The 16,473-nt window shown below is 40.4% G+C and overlaps 1 protein-coding gene across 1 annotated transcript; it reads left to right on the plus strand.

Moving 5' to 3' along the window:
- The first annotated feature begins 6,647 nt into the window (after nt 1-6,647).
- LOC146467967 (uncharacterized) lies at nt 6,648-16,347 on the plus strand. The gene is made up of 7 exons (XM_085125678.1): nt 6,648-7,157; nt 9,379-9,760; nt 12,160-12,498; nt 13,487-13,709; nt 14,356-14,468; nt 14,966-15,134; nt 16,008-16,347. The coding sequence occupies exons 1-7, from the start codon at nt 6,685-6,687 to the stop codon at nt 16,235-16,237; spliced, it is 1,929 nt and encodes a 642-aa protein (XP_084981804.1). The 5' UTR covers nt 6,648-6,684; the 3' UTR covers nt 16,238-16,347.
- Nucleotides 16,348-16,473: the final 126 nt, after the last annotated feature.

Raw genomic sequence — 16,473 nt, forward strand, 5'->3', positions numbered from 1 at the left:
CTATGAAAGTGAGGCTAAGTGCAAAACTTTTCATATAACAATTAATTTTGTTTGCATATGAATGAAAACTAATTTGATAACAAAAACTTCGCACTTAGCCTCGCTTTCACACTGAGGTTCAAAGCAACTCGGGAATGGTCTATTGTACCCCACATTCTCATGGAAGGAGTACATAAACTCACTGGGAAAAATATCTTCTCACCTAGGCAGGTAAGATCATGCCTCACTCTGTTTGTTGCGTTCGACAGAGAAAGAACGCACTCGTAATACAGATTGGAGTTGAGATTGTATTGGGACGCGTATATCTGGCATCCACCACAGATTTTGCAGGAGCGGATGACATGATCATCACCAGCAAAGGATAGAGAGCCAGGGGTCGAGATAATCGAACGCACTCCCCATAATCTTTGGTTATGACTAGTATAATGCCATGATTCTGCCTCTGTTCGACTGCTTTTCATGTGTCTGGGATAGCACTGGGATAGCTGAAGCAAAGGAAACAAAAAGTATTTAGATATAAGCAGACGATACTGTTTAAAATTACCTTAAACGCGAAACGGTGATGATGAGATTTTGTTTCTTCTGCGGCGCTCCGTCTTCACCTGGGTCTTTGGCGAGCAGAAATGAAAGTTTGACCATATACGGAGTTGAACTAAAGGTAAATTGGCCACGGTAAAGACAGGGGCACCCAACGAAGATTATTTGCAAAATGAGGGATAATAGACAAAAACATGATAATGAAACACTAATAAAACATTTTTTGGAGTTTTTCGATGTTGCTGTGAGAAAAAAAGGTGTTCCGCACTTCCAGGAAGACAATGAGTGAAATTCCAGCTCCCAGCTAGATAATGAGGGAAATTTCCAGCCAGCCGACTTTGTGTCATTGTTTCCCAGCCAGCAAATTAAAAGAGACAATTATCAGGTAAACACCATTGCTTGTCTTCTACAATCTCTCGCAGCAAAGGCCTGGACCGTTAACGCTGTGAACATTGATACGAGTTAAATTATAAGATTCCTGAAAATGATTTTTTTCCCTCAGTGATGGTCAAGACTTGCCTTCACCGCAGGCTTAAAATTCGGTCTTTAAAACAATGTTAACGAGTGACATGGAAACCTCGGTTAGGTTTTAATCGTAAACAACCATGCCTTAGTTTACTCGTTATTAGGAGGCTATCCAAGCGGGCCCCTACGGGGAGAGGGGTTACAAATCCCATTCCCCAGCTCACATATTATCCACATACCATTTTCAAGTAAAAGCAGGGCAAATCTGAGTTCCCATTTCCCCCTTCAGCACCCTCCGTTGAAGTCATACCTAGAGCTTGAAGAGAAATCAACCGGTCGATTAAAAGAAGATGCAGGACGCCAGGCATCATCTGATTCAGCATAACCCCTAAACCGTACTCTATACTCATATTCATGTGTCTTGCTATTAATCCGCCGATCAATAATGTCATCCACTTCAAAAAAAACCATGCTGTAAAAGATCAAGCTTTTCATCCTCTTCAATATCACTCTCTTTACTAGATTCGTCTGCACAAGTGTCATAAGCTGTTTCAGGAGAAAGGTGGAACTGAGTAACCCATTTTCGTTAAGGAGTCAAGGCTTTCTGCAGCTAGCTCATACACACCATTTTCTACTTGTTCTGCGCAAGTTGACTGGGCCCAAAAGAGAACTTCCTGATATCCAATCAGACACCAGAACATCAGCAGGCACTGACACTGTGTTGCCATTAAGCTGATAAAATGAACACCTACAACGGCAACCCTTTCCTTTCTTTGACGATGCACTGAAAATGTCGCTTCCACCATTTTCTTGCAGAGATATTATCCTACCAAGTTTGAAGTACTTTTTCTTTCCTTTAATTGCCTTGATAGCTACATCAAAAAATTTCACAATGTCCTGGTCAGGGTCAAGGGGGGATTTGCCTGGCAAGTAAATAGATGCTATGTGTCTTTGTGAGCGATTACGAGAAATGAACTCTCTTGGAAGCAGCATTTTGATTGCTGTACTCACATGCATGGTGCTGACATGGCCTTTCTCTATCCTACTGATACGCCATGCTTCTTTTTCAACACACTTATTCTCATCCTTCTCACACAAAACAATATTGTCATTATTACCATCACCATTTTCATCTGCACTACTACCACTGACAACTGACAGGACTTCCGAACTACCATGATCCTCATCATCAAGAGAACATTCCAATTCAATGTTGCCCAACTGCTGAATGGTTTGTAAAGGTTCTGAGATAGAGAAATCCAATTTGTTATAACTCATAGGCAAGCCATGGTCTCCTATGACTTTCATTCCTGTGGGCATATTGAATTTAAATGGCATTCCCCATGAATCAGCCTTCTTGAGGGAATCCACAGCAGCTGGAGGAAGGTATTTCTCCAGCTGTGATAAGGGAAGCAAAATACCTTCCTGGTGGGCCAATTTCTGCTCATTCTGATACTCAAAGAAAGAAGAAGGGTAACTGTACTCCTCCTTTGTCCCATTATTGGGTGTTTGTAAGGCATAGGCAAGCTTCTTGCGTGCAGTTGTTGGTTTAACTTTGACACCTGAGACAGCCAACTTTTTCTCAGCTTCCTGATTAAACTGTACTGAAGCAGCCTTATCAATATCAAGCATTTCCCCAAAGGTAGGTTGACTATTGAGGGACTGCACCTGGACAGTTTTACCTTGCAACTCACCGATAATACGTTCGGTTGACTTTGTTCCAGAGCAGTAGGGAGAAGACCACCTTGGCCCCAGTTCTTTGAAATGCAAAATTTTTTCTCGCAACCATAGGTAGGGAAATTGTCTCTGTTTGCTGGAGTTGTTTTTGCAGAAGCCTTTGCACGTAGTCTTCCATTTTGGAGTTGAACCAAACGCTTCCAATGTCTGAAGATGGTTATTCCAGCTGACAAGGACGGTTGCACTTGTGATAGGGTGCCAAAATTTAAATTTCTGAAAGGTTCTGTCAAAAAGTTTACAGCTCTGATATACAGGCTTGTGCCTTGAGATGCAGAAACATCCTTGTCAGGGAGGTCTGCTGTTCTGATGGTAAAAAGGCGGTCACTTGCATCAGGATTTTGATCAAAGAAGGAAGCCACCTTCCTCTTTGCATTTCTCTCTGAGTGCTTTCAGATGGTCAATGGTAGCAATGCAAAGTGTGGACCCTTTGAAGAACGTCAAATCCATGTTTGGATATTTCAAACATTTTGCAAACAGCCTTCGCACATGTTCATAATCAAGATAAGCAATAAAGGGCAACTTGAAATAGTAAGGGGCAGCAAAAATCTCATCGTCAACTCCAAGCCTTAAAAAATAAATACCAGCTCGACTTTAAGAAGGAGTCATAGATATCAGTGAAGCTGCAAGAGAAAAGCCCGCCGAGGCTGTGGAAAAACCCAACAGGTTCAGAGGTTTTTTCCTCATACAGCCATTGGGTTTAAAATGAGCTAATCTTCGGAGATGTTCAAGGTATTTCAAGAGATGTGTGGACTTGTAGCCACTATTTGGCGTTGGCCACATACAGTGAATAATATTAGGTCTTGACACAGATGTTAGGGATGAAAAGTTGTGTATAGAAACACTTTAAGCCAACAAAGAATTGCTGATTAAATTTTCAATCAAAGTTTTCAACGCAGAAAAGTCATCTAAGTCCCCATTTCCACTTTTCCTTGGAATTCGCAAACAATGATGACCCCAGTTCTCCACTGAAGGATCAAAACATCTTCCAACAAGTTCAACACCACCATTAATGCTTTTCCGGGGCTCCAAATAACGCAAAGCTCGTGCTTCGTCACTACATTCGATCACTGGTATATTTGAATAAACATCACATGCTTTTTCCAAAGCAGCCTCATTCAAGCCTGGATACAATTTGTTACTTCCGCTATTCAAACTAGCAGTTGTCTTACCACAAAGGCCAACAATGTCAGCCATAATACTGTAATTTCTTTCACCAAGCCTGTTTTTGTGTAATGAACTAATGTCTTTTACAATATCTAGGTACCTGTGATTGTTTTTTAACTTTCCAACTAAATTCTTCATCACAGTTATTTGAAGTGGATGCTCACGAGCAATGTTTTCTTTTCATAAGTACGTAAATTATGATCATCCGGGTGAGTGTAGTCCTGAGAAGGACTGTTTGTGGTGACTTTGACTGACGTTTCGACAACCTGAGCGGAAGTCATCTTCAGAGTCAAGTTGACTCTGAAGATGACTTCCGCTCAGGTTGTCGAAACGCCAGTCAAAGTCACCACAAACAGTCCTTCTCAGGACTACACTCACCCGGATGATCATAATTTACGTACTTATGACATGACTCCTGGGTTCAAACCATTTACAATGTTTTCTTTAAACAACCCTACCAAATCAAGGATGAACTTTGCATCATCCTGATTGTCAACAGATTCCACCAACACCTCTTCCCAGTCTTTATGGGTGCCAACAACACGTAGGAGACCACTGCTTAGTTTTTCAGCCCTTCTTCTGCGATGTTTTTCCATCTGCAGAGCTTCCCTTTGTTCGTTTACACGGGCATAGCTTGTTCGAAGACCCACTTTGCCAATCCTGTGGTCACTCTGTCCATACACGGCGTTCCTCCTCTTCCTTAAGTGTTCCTTAAGGTCTCTCAGTTGCTTGGCACAGTTCACACAAGTGTATGGATGATTTCCCTGTGTATCAGCAAAGCCCAAACAAGGTGGCACAATACTCATTATACCACCCTCAGTCCTCACTTGCCACTCAAACACCTTCAAAGTTGCAGGGTGGGGAATAAATGCAGATCTAGGTGAGTTGGCAGCTCTATCAACAAGATTTCTGTGCTGAAGAGGGTGCCTTTTTTTCCACACTCTGTACTGGATACATTCCTTGTGTCCTGGAGCATTACATTTAATTTGCCCAGTTTTGGACATTTGACGGAACAATGTACGCACATCTGACCTCCGAATCTGAGTAGCATCCTTGAAATGTTTAACGACCTCTGGATCTCATATAAAATGACACCTGACTTTTTCATTTGTAGATCCAGAGGTCCTTTTTAGTTTAAAGAATGCGTAGTACCAAAAAAGGAATGGAGGTTAGACTGCAACTTTCCAGGTTTTTCATCCTTCTTTTGTTGCGATTTTTTACCTTGAGGGGTCACACCTTCTTGGAGTGCTGACATTTCCAGCTTAAGCCCTTCGTTAGAACGGTTTTATTTTACTGACGACGCGTCACATTTCAAACGTTCATGGCACATCCTGAAAACGTGTTCGTGTCCAACACCACCGAAAAAAAATACACATACCAAACTGTCTACGACATAACACGATGATGCAGCGACGTTTCTCTCTTGGGAATAACGAAACTTTATCGAACATTTTTCCACGTGCAAATCCCATTCCCAGTAGTAGAATCGGCTAGTCAATTCGCAACAATCACCAATAATGTGACAAGAACGCCTGCCACCACTCCATCGTACAACGAACAGGTGGGGAGCTTTTCGACAGTGACGTAAACCGGCGCCCTTAAAACGACTATGAGAACGATCCGTCCTGAATAAGGCTGGGAAAAATACAGGCGCTAGTACTTTAGCAGTCGGATACGCGGATGTCAGCCAGTTTCTGCAATCGAGAATGTTTCAGTGAAGTGTTCAAAGCCCGGTTCAATCGTTGAACTTTGCATATACTGAACCTAATGTAAACTTTTGTTAATTTACATAAGGTTCGGAACATGTAAAGTTCGACGTTTGAACCGGGCTAACTTTAGAGAACTCGATCCGAAAGTAAAAAAAATATGCGCTAAATATTGCATCAGTACTAGTCTTCCGTACTTTCACAGCTTTGGCGACTTTCCAATAGGTTACGCCGTTCCGTGACATCTTCGCAAATCGACGTAAACTCTTTGAGTCGAGAAGTCGTGATCACTCTCTGATTTCGCAATTGTTCGGATGTGAAGAGAAAGAGCTGCTATATGTACAAAACTGAGAGTTTTCTATAGCTATCAGTCCTTGAAAAATACTTGAGTCGCAAAAATTTTGGTGCGACAAGGAATATAATGCTGCGCGCGATCTACTGAAGTTCACTGAAGTTTACTAAATAAAGATTGATGTGATAATTTTAATGTGATATGAAATGCAGAAAATTGTAAGTAGTTCTCAGACATACAAAACGAGTATTGACGACATTTAGCAAGACAAGCTAACGACAGACATACTATAACGCCTTGCATGCACAATTTTAGACCAACTAGCGGAAGTTTGCCGGAGTAATGAAAGAAGGGGGTTCAAACGCACCAATCACTGTTTACAGTCTTCACAGCCAATCACAACACAGCCTACTGACAGAGGTGGCCAATACCGTACCAGGAAGATCTTAATTTACCGAATCAGGAAATGCAGAAATCTTTGTTGGTGAGGTTGCCTGCAAATAACTGGCCCGCGTCTCCGAGCGGTCCTGTTTGCTGTTTACACTTTACATATATCTTTGAACGTTTTCTAGTAGACGATATAAGATTTTCATTATGTATAAGAACTGAATTTCAAGATTGAAGACTGACACTAGGCTTAAGACAAACACTCTTGTTTAGCTTCCGCATTCATGTCTCATTTATGCCGGAATACTTGGTAAAATGAAACCAAACGTAACTGTCCACCCACTGACTTAGACACTTTTTAGAGACCATTCAGCATTGAACTGCATCGCATTTCACATGAATTTGTTTGCAAGCAGGATGTATGTATCCGTTCTTTTCTGTTTCATAGCAGCCTTAGGAGCTGTTAATGGGAATGTTAAGCCCGTTTGCCAGCCATCAAGTGCAAGCAGCGCTTCCAGTCCCAAGCTGCCGACTTTACCCACAGCTTTTTCAGCTATCGTGGAAGTAAACAAGATCAAAGAGAACTACACGGCCGTGTACAGGGAAGTCTACGACCAGAAAGCAGACAAAGGCAGGCTTGAGAGAACGAGAAATGGAGCTAAGCACGTGGATATCTACGACTACACTTTGGGTCAGGTTATCCATATTGACGATAAAAGCTGCACCGTCTCAAATACTTCTGACATAGGGCATTGTCAGGATAACTTTTTCGGCGACGGTTCGCACATCGAAAGTGTGTCTCAGTTGTTCCAGTTTGGGAAAGAATTTAACGAGAAGTACATGGGTGTCACATCGGTTCGGGGAATAAGGTAAATTTAACTCTTTACTGCGCATTTGATTCGCTTTAATAGAGTTAGAGGCTGGGTGCTGAGCGAAGGCTGTCATGCAAGGATGAAATTTCTTTGTCCAATGCGAGACGTTTCGCGGACTGCGTGGAAGTTAGCGTGTAACTTCCTTTTGCCATGAAGGAAACGTTTGCATAGTGCGGCATCACATGAGCCAGGGCCGGCTTGGCTGCGCAAGGGATTCTGGGAATCTCGTCCCCAGAGCCCGCACTGTGGAAATCGCTCAAAACGCAAAAACCGCTGTATCTTTCCGGTACGGCTTGGGAAGCCGATAAAAGCACAAGAAAACACGCCAAGGTAAAGCTTTTTCGGACTTCATCACAAATATTTTTGAGGAAAACTTGTTAGTTCATTTTCGGTCAAATTCAAATTTCAGTTCCACAGAAACTCGAAGCTTACATCAATCTTTGGTTGCCTATCATGTCGTGTCTAAGGCCCTGTTTACAAGCAGGGAGGGTTACCCTAGCAGGCGGGTCGAAGATAGCCCGGGTTTACAAGCAAAATTTCACAGGTAGGGTTACCCTACCACCCGGGACAACTTAATAACCGCACGCATTGCAAACAAAATGGCCGGGAAAGGGAAAGGTTCTGGTAGTTACTTCGATTCTACGGTCGTTGCTGTCAGTTATAGCTGCTTATCAGTGCCATGGATTTTTGCTGTGTTATCTTCTCAGTTCTAGAGTTGCCATGTTAAAAGCGGCTATGGAATACAATAAAGCACTCGCTCGAATGCGTCATGTTAAGAGGATAATTATTCGACGAAGATGAAAGTGACAGGTCGATTTGTACTCTCCCACAAACTTGAGCATCTCTTCTACCTTGTCATCGGACCAAACTCAATTTGTCTTTTTCTTCTCTTTGCCCTTTTTCTGGACTAAATCAGACTTATGACCACTTGATAGTTTTCGCCAGATTGCGAGTCATTATTTTTGTCCAGTCCGGATGTTTGATTTGACTCATCATCATGCTTGGGTGTGGAAGAACGAAATACGAGAGGACTCGCAGACCTTGCATTCGAAATATTTTTGGTTTCTGGCAAAGTTTATCTCCATTTAGCCCCACGGCCAGCCCCACGGTGTAAGCAGTCTGCCATGATGGCCGTTTGTTATTAACGTTCAAAGGGTCTGGAAACAAGTAAAAAGTTGTCCTAGGTAGGCGAGTTATCCCTAGCAGAGCGTTTACAAGGCAGGTAGGGTTACCCTGGCACCTGGGCTAGGGTGACCCTAGCTGCCTTTTTTCTTCGATGGAAAAAAAAAGAAATGTGGGAGCGCTAGGGTAACCCTCCTGCTAGGGTAACCTTAGCACTAGGGTTACCCTACCTGCTTGTAAACAGGGCCTAAAGCTTACATGCTTACATGCAATGATTGATGTAAGAATTGATCCGCCGGCTCTGGTGATATAAATTATTTAAACATGCAACACAGCATTTTTTACCTGGAAAGTTGCAAGAAAATGTTGTGGGTATTAACACCTGTGGCTGAGATATGAGCATTTTTCATTATTAAAGGTCTGTAACCCATATAATTAACAATTATTCCACGACCTGAGCGCACGTTGGATATGAGATGATAGAGCGCCGAGTTGGCTATAATCATCTCATATCCAACAAGCGCGAGTGGAATGATTGTTTTATTAAAAACAATCAAGAAATATTGCTAGATCTTACTAATTTCTCTGTGCAAGAACAACCAGACGGCAATTTAATGGTCTCCATTTCTCGGCCATGGTCAGGTATAATGGCTCTTATACCATGGCTGCTAAGCCAATCAAATCCCTTAAATTGCATTATACAATGATTAAGTTTTTAATAATGATGTTTAGCCCCTATTAAAATTTGCTATAAGCATTATCATATTCAAGTCACTTTGTTCCATCACATTTTGAAAAATTGGGGAATATTAAGCAAATTACTGATTATTGTAATAGATTTCTAAAACCTTGCTCCAGAGTGAAGGAACACGCATTTCTACATTTTAGGGTCTAATATTAAATACGCCCACAGATCTTCCCAGAAGTTGAGATCCACTACTTCAGGTTCTCTTTTATTTTGTACCAAGGGTGATGATATCATGGGTGGCTTTAAGACCCATGTAACCCTGTGGGTTACTGAATGTAACTTTTAAATTATTTTAATTTACACAGTACATCTAATGGTGATAATCCTCTCTTTTCATATTTCTTGTAGATGCCACCACTGGAGGCACTGTGTAGCAACCAACTTTTCTTCCTACAATCTGGATTTCTATTTCTCAGTACCAAAATGGGAGACGACCTGGGGAATGCTGGACTCCACTGTAGTCCGTGTCGTTGCTAATGGTACTTCTGTTAAAACAAAATGCATAAATGACAGGTGGACTCTTTTGGATGGCACAGAGGAGTTTTACGAGGTTTATGACCTTTTTGACTTCCGTCCTGGCCCTCAGGACCCTTCGAGTTTTCAGCTTCCGAGCGGTGTGTATTGCAAAGGACTTAAAGGTGCAAACAAGACTGCACCTAAAATGCCTGCTGTCTTTAGCATGGATTATGAAAACACAATGGCTCGTTATAATATTGTGATCAGCTGGCAGGTCAGTATGTCTCCAAATGACTTGATATTCAATTTTCTATAAATTATACTGAAGGTGACATACTTGCCAGAGATTTAAGTAAAGACTTGCTCCAAATAATAATAATAATAATAATAATAATAATAATAATAATAATAATAATAATAAATAAATAAATAATAATAATAATAATAATAATAATAATCAGTTTAATTACTCTTTTTGTAGCTTAACAGCTAAATTACAAGAGTGGTCAGGGTACTAATCATATATATATACATTAAAGGCCCACATTCACCCAAGATGTATTGCGTGCCGAGGAACAGTTTTCATATATGAAAACCCCCCCATTTTATTTGGGCGGGAGTCTAGTGAGAAAGCAATAAGCGATCACAAATATTCTTTCCTTCCAGCACGAGTCGTAGAGGAAACCCGCATGAACAGCTTGAGTTAGTACAGCCAATAAGATCACGCGTTTGGACAATACAGCATTTCAAAACAAAAACAAACCACCGCAATGACTCTTGGGTGAAGGTGGGCCTTTAACATGAAACATTTTACTAAGAATATCTAAATTGCTTGAATTTGTATTTTCTGGAAGAAATACAGGTATGTTTATAAACCATTTTGCCCTCTGGTCATGGAGCTATTCATTTGACTCTTGTTTCTGCAGAAGAATAATCTCTGTCAGCTATTGTTGATTTGATCCAGATGCATAATGCATAATTATAGTATTGGCTCTTATACCCAGCTAAGTTTGTATGTTTGACTCAGTCACTCATCAGTCTGGTTCCGTACTTTGAGTCTGATGCAATGAAGCGATCTGATGTGAGAGCTTTTTTGAATGCTTTTACCGTGGAAAATATCCTTGTTCTCATTGAGACATGAAAATCTGACTTTGTTTCAATAAGTGATAAACTATAATAAAAAAAATGCTTGCACAGATTATACATGTAATTTATGAGGTGAGAGTCTTAATTCGCAATATTTTAGTCTTTCACAAAAATTTTGTCCTGGAATTCTATGAAGGGCTTATATACCTGCTTGTACACTGTCATGACAGACTTGACACTCTTACTTTAAATTACTTGACATTCTTTCTTTAAATTAATATTTTTTATGAATGTTTTCTCTTCATGTAAGGTGATACTGCTTCACAGTGTATGTTCTTCTCGGTCAGTTGTTCCAGTTTGTTGTAACAGTGGGCACTTAATTGGAAGACAGAGAACTAGACATATTAAGCAAAACTTGTTGTCGCAGATACGCTACACGCCCCCCCCCCCCCCCCTCCCCAATTTGGAGTGAGTTGTTGGGGTAAAAAGGTGTGGCTTATCTGCCAGTCCTTGCGATAGAGTACTTAAGTGTGACATCACAAATATTTGGATTTTTGAAATAATTAACAAGTATTCCACGAGCGCGCGTTGGATATGAGATTATAGATAGCCAACGAGGCGCGTAGTTGGCTATAATCATCTCGTATCCAACAAGTGCAAGTGGAATAATTGTTTTATTAAAAACAATGAAGAAATATCGCTAGATCTTACTGAATTTCACTGTGCAAGAATAATTAGCAGACAATTTAACGGTCGCCATTTCTCGGCCATGGTATAATGGCTCATATACCATGGCTGCTAAGCCAATCAAATCCCTCAAATTGCATTATACAATGATTCAGTTTTTAATAATGAGATTTATTAAGACGTTTGCAAAGAGCATTATGAAAAATACCTTACTTGCAAAAAGTCAACGTCTTATTGCAATTGTTTGGAGTGAGATATTGGGACGTTTATGCTCCAATGACTCTATTTGTATGGGGTTGTCGGAACATAACAATACTAATTTCTCACCCCCTAGGCATTTTACATATGCTCTTTCAAAATGACTCAACAAATCCTATAATTTAGGAAAATTATTTACTAAGTTTTTGTGACATCATCAATTTAGTTCTCTGTATTATATTATATTTATATTATAATACTATACTATACTATACTATACTATACTATACTATACTATACTATACTATACTATACTATACTATACTATACTATACTATACTATACTATACTATACTATGCTATACTATACTATGCTATACTATGCTATACTATGCTATACTATACTATACTTATATACTATATTGTATTGTGCATTTCCAGAAAATATCCATACTCCTGCCACGTAAGGTTGTTTTATTTTGCACCCCATCCCCTTAGGAAATTCCAGTTAAGCTTCATACTTTGCTTCTAAAATTTTGACCTTTAGGACCACCCTCCCCCTGGGAATTTGGAATGATCTTCCATGGGGTGGGGTGGGTATGGATTTTTTCTGGAACTGCATATTCAGTGAACCCAAATGTCTCATATCCTTGGACTAAAAAGGTTTCTTCTCTATAATCTTTCTTTTCTATTTCTTTAAAGGAAACTTATGATATAGAGAAAAAGCTTGTTAGGTACAAGCAGCCAAACTGGATGAACCCCTATATGGGTCCAGTCATTCTGATCCACGACTTCAACACAGGCATTGGCTACAATATTACTACTGGTGCCACATGCAGTCTATTCAGCTTGACTCTGCGGAATTTTGATGCGACTGATGATGGAAGTCATCACATTCGTATGAAGACGAGTCAGGATTTTTTCAGTTCAACGAATGGGTCATCTACGTTTGTGTATAAGGGAGCTGCTTTTGTGCGTGGTATCGCTGCAGACGTCTGGGTTGGGAAGGGACTTGAGATGAGAAACGATGTAAAAATGCAGGTGAAGACCCTTAGAAGACTCACTGGGAACACAGTGTGTTTTCTAAAGTATTATTTGAACTTGGTGTAATATTTAAAATAGTCTCTCTTTTTACAAAGTCAAAATTTTGATTTGTGTGCTTTAGTTTGTGGAAATTAAGCCTGTTTTTCATATGTCAAGAATATTCCATCCCAGATGCTAATTTCGATATTGAATAAGACTGTCAGCAACTGTAATTGGAGATGATAGAAATAAATGTTAATTTGGGGTAAAGTTCACCATTTTGAAGCTGTGAGACCTTGAGAAGGTTGTTACCAATCTAACTATTGCCGATGCTCCCCAACGGTCAAAATAATTCCAACATCGTTGTTTTCATATGGTAGAAATGATGACTGCTGACCGTTGTAGAAATGTGGGAGGGTTCGGGAAAATAAAAATGCTCCTGATTTTCCAGATTAATTCCTGTTCATTCCAGATGATTGGTGGCGTCTCTGATTTCATGTTTTCATAAGTCAGTAAAATTCTGGGATGGTCTGGAAACTGTAAAATCTCTCATTTAAAGGGAGGGGTTCACAGTTCTGCGCATGTCCATGAATCAAAATACTTTTTCGCCTTTGCTTGCTATGACCCAAGCCTGTTTAATTTAATTTGTTGTTTATGAACCATTCGGAAGGGAATAGGTAACTCGGGTGGTAATTTTTTTATATGATTGCGTTATTTCGCATGCAAATAACTGTAAACCCATCAACCGTTGAATAAATTCTTCAGGTCAACACTAAATTCAATATCGACAACATGAGTACAATCCACCAGCATTTTCTGTGAATTTTGGTCATCAGACATTTTGCTTGGACAAACTGTAGAATGTGATTACTGAAGTACATATGAGTGGGATTTTTAAGGCCATAAAGTTGATAACAAAGAGAAAAAAGCATTTAAATTCATGCACATGCGTTGAAATGTGAACCCCTCCCTTTAACCTTCTTTTGCTGTTCCTTTGCCCCTCCAGGTAACTCAAGAGTGGTACTTTTCACAACCACACTGGCAAGTTGAGTCATCACGCTTTCGAAACTTCCAGCACCAGATTCCTCTGAGGCTAGATGTTTTCTCCGAAGACCAATCAACAATGAATGTGTTCAACTTTAATCCTGAGGCTACTGATCCATCCCTTTTTGACATCAAACCTTGCTTCAACTGGGAAGAACAACGCCTTGTTGAGTTTAGTTTGAATGGTAAGTGTGGGTCTGCCTCTGGCAACAGTTGGTGATCAGAGATACTAGCCTCTGGAGATATGAAATCTTGGGCATTTGACAATAAATTATTATTCTTCCACAAGCGTGAGTTGAATATGAGATGATAGATGGCTATAATCATCTCATATCCAACAAGCGTGAGTGGAGTCCCCGTCGGAAAAAAACAAACTTCGAGGACCCCCTCCCCCCCCCCCCCCGCCACAAAAACTATGCTCCTCCCACAAAATCGACCAAGTCCCCCAATGATCAACCCCCACCCCTCCCTGCCTACACACACACACACACACCTTCCCCACCTCTGAAAACACAATCTTCGCAACAGACTGGGTATCAGATAAACAAAAATGTAGGTATAATGACTATTGCACTGATTTCCAAACCTGTTGTTTCTTCTATGTTTTTTGAAACTTTGGGCTGAGGTTAAAACACAATTAGTTTACTGCAGAAAAAAGATCCAAAGTTGCTTTTATCCTGGATCGATTTGGTGACCCAGAGGGGCGACTAGCAGATTCATTCTGTGTCCTGGATGATCTGGGAGAGTTGGCATGTCTGGGTTAATGTACTGATCATATATAAGGTCATGTGGGTCATACCATTGTTAATATCAATGGTTATTTTATTGCAGATGCAAATAGGAAATACAGAAAGTATGTAGGTTCAAAGGAGTTTGTACTGAGACTTACCAAGGCCATCAGTGCTGCTGCAAATGTGACAGTTATCAGAGTGAATGGAATTCAGGTATTAAGAAACATCAATGGTGCTCATAGCATATCAGTGATCTTAGCTAATTAGCTCCATAATTTTTTGGCTTTTGGTCTTGTGGGCTCCTTGATATTTTTCTGGGGGAACAGTCTTGCAAGAAGTTCAAACCTTGTATACCAATATCATAGTACAACAATACCGTGATGGAATTAAGAAATATTTATGCCAGAAAGATCAGCACTGTTTATTATAATATTGAAGGGGTCAGTAATCAAAACTGGTCCACTGACCTTGTCATCTGAATTGCAACAAATTAGCTCTCCTTTTCAGCACTTTCTTTCTCCTTCTTAAACAGTCAGAAGTGAGTAAACAATTCTAGCAGATTTAAGGTGCTATTACTGCATTTTAAACCTGTACTGATAGCATTTTGAATTTCTCTAAACTCCAAAGAGGTGTTAAATAGAAAAACATTCAGTAGCATTGATGTATAGTCTGTTCCTCTTTAACAAATCAATACACTGTTGATCTTTTAGGTGGTGGGTAATAAAAAGGAACTGGTGGTTACCTTCACATTGTTGGACCGACCTAAGGCCGTGGGAGGCAATGTGGCAATTGTTTATCCTGAGAAAGGACTCATGGGTGCATTGGATGCCTTGCATAGTTCAGTGTATTATGGAAAATTCAAAGTGCAGTTCCAGGGTGGTTAGTATTTGTTAATAAAGATTAGGAATACACTGACAACGATTCTGAAAATGCATAATTTGACCACAGTTGAGGCAGCTTTGGAGTGTAATCAACAGTACGAAAAACAAGTTGAATTCCAAGTCATTTAAAAAGATGCTTGGGATCAGTACTGGGAGTGGGTGGGAGGGGGGGGAGGGGAGATGCTCGATAACGTTTCATACAGGGAGGCTCCGCCCCAAGGTCCAAACCCTTACCCTTTTGTATACCATTTTTGATCAGAAAGGTAACCCTTTCATTTGCCTTCCACAGAAAATTTGTACCCTTTCCCACACCTACAGTAGTAACATTCTGTCTTTTCTCATTGGGTCTGCTCAAGATATTTCGAAGGCCCTTTTAAATGCCTACGTGTAAATAATAGTATTCCCTACCCTTTTCTATACTTTGGCTCGTGAAATCTCTACCCTTACCTCCATCCTGATAAAGGTACCCATTTTGGGCAAAGCCTCCCCATATAGTCCACTATAGGAAGTACCCTCCCTCCCCCACTGCCTCCGGGATGGATAGTATTGATAATTGAAGTTCTGCCTCACCGATAATGTTCTAAACAGCCAGCTGTCAGTTTGTGTGGTCTGTTTCTTTAAGTAGCCTTTATGCTATTTACCCTGTTATTAAGCGTTCACTGTGCAGACTGTCAGTGATCCCTTCTCGAGTGACGTTGTGATTGTATAAACGTTGGAGTTTGCTGAACATTACTAACGTTCTTGTGCGATTTTGTGAAAAGCAAATTAAACTTATGTCACTCATTGATCAGGAGGTGAAATGTGGAATATTCAAATCTTGTTTTGAGATTTTTCAGCCCCAACTTTGTTGGCTATTTCTTTGTTTTGACAGAAACGATACAGGCGATCAGGTCATCATTCAGCGTTGAGTTTTCAGCAAGCAACCCACCCCCTCTTACTGCCACGCCCAAGTCGGGAGGAGGAGGTGGTGTATCCAGCGGTGCAGCGGCGGGGATTGCTATTGTCATGATGGCAATGGGGACTACCGGAGGTTTGCTCATCGCACATGTGATCATGAAGCGCCGTGGAACCGGGTTGTTTGCATACAAAACGCAGGAGTAGCTGAATCGCGATCGATCTGTACGGATACGAAGTTTATAGTGTTTTTTTTTTTTTCTATGCTTAGTGATTGTGTTTTTATAGAGTTGTTTTGGAGTGATCGTAAAACTTTTCAATAATCTCCAATAAGGACCAACATCTAATTTCTCCTTACAATGCCACTAGTTGTCAAACATACATGTCGTGAGAATAAACGAAATGATCAGCAAAGATGAAAAAAATCTTAATGTCTTAACAGA

The sequence above is a fragment of the Pavona decussata genome, unplaced genomic scaffold (genome assembly GCF_977016875.1).
Source record: "Pavona decussata unplaced genomic scaffold, jaPavDecu1.1 SCAFFOLD_134, whole genome shotgun sequence".
NCBI lineage: Eukaryota > Metazoa > Cnidaria > Anthozoa > Scleractinia > Agariciidae > Pavona > Pavona decussata.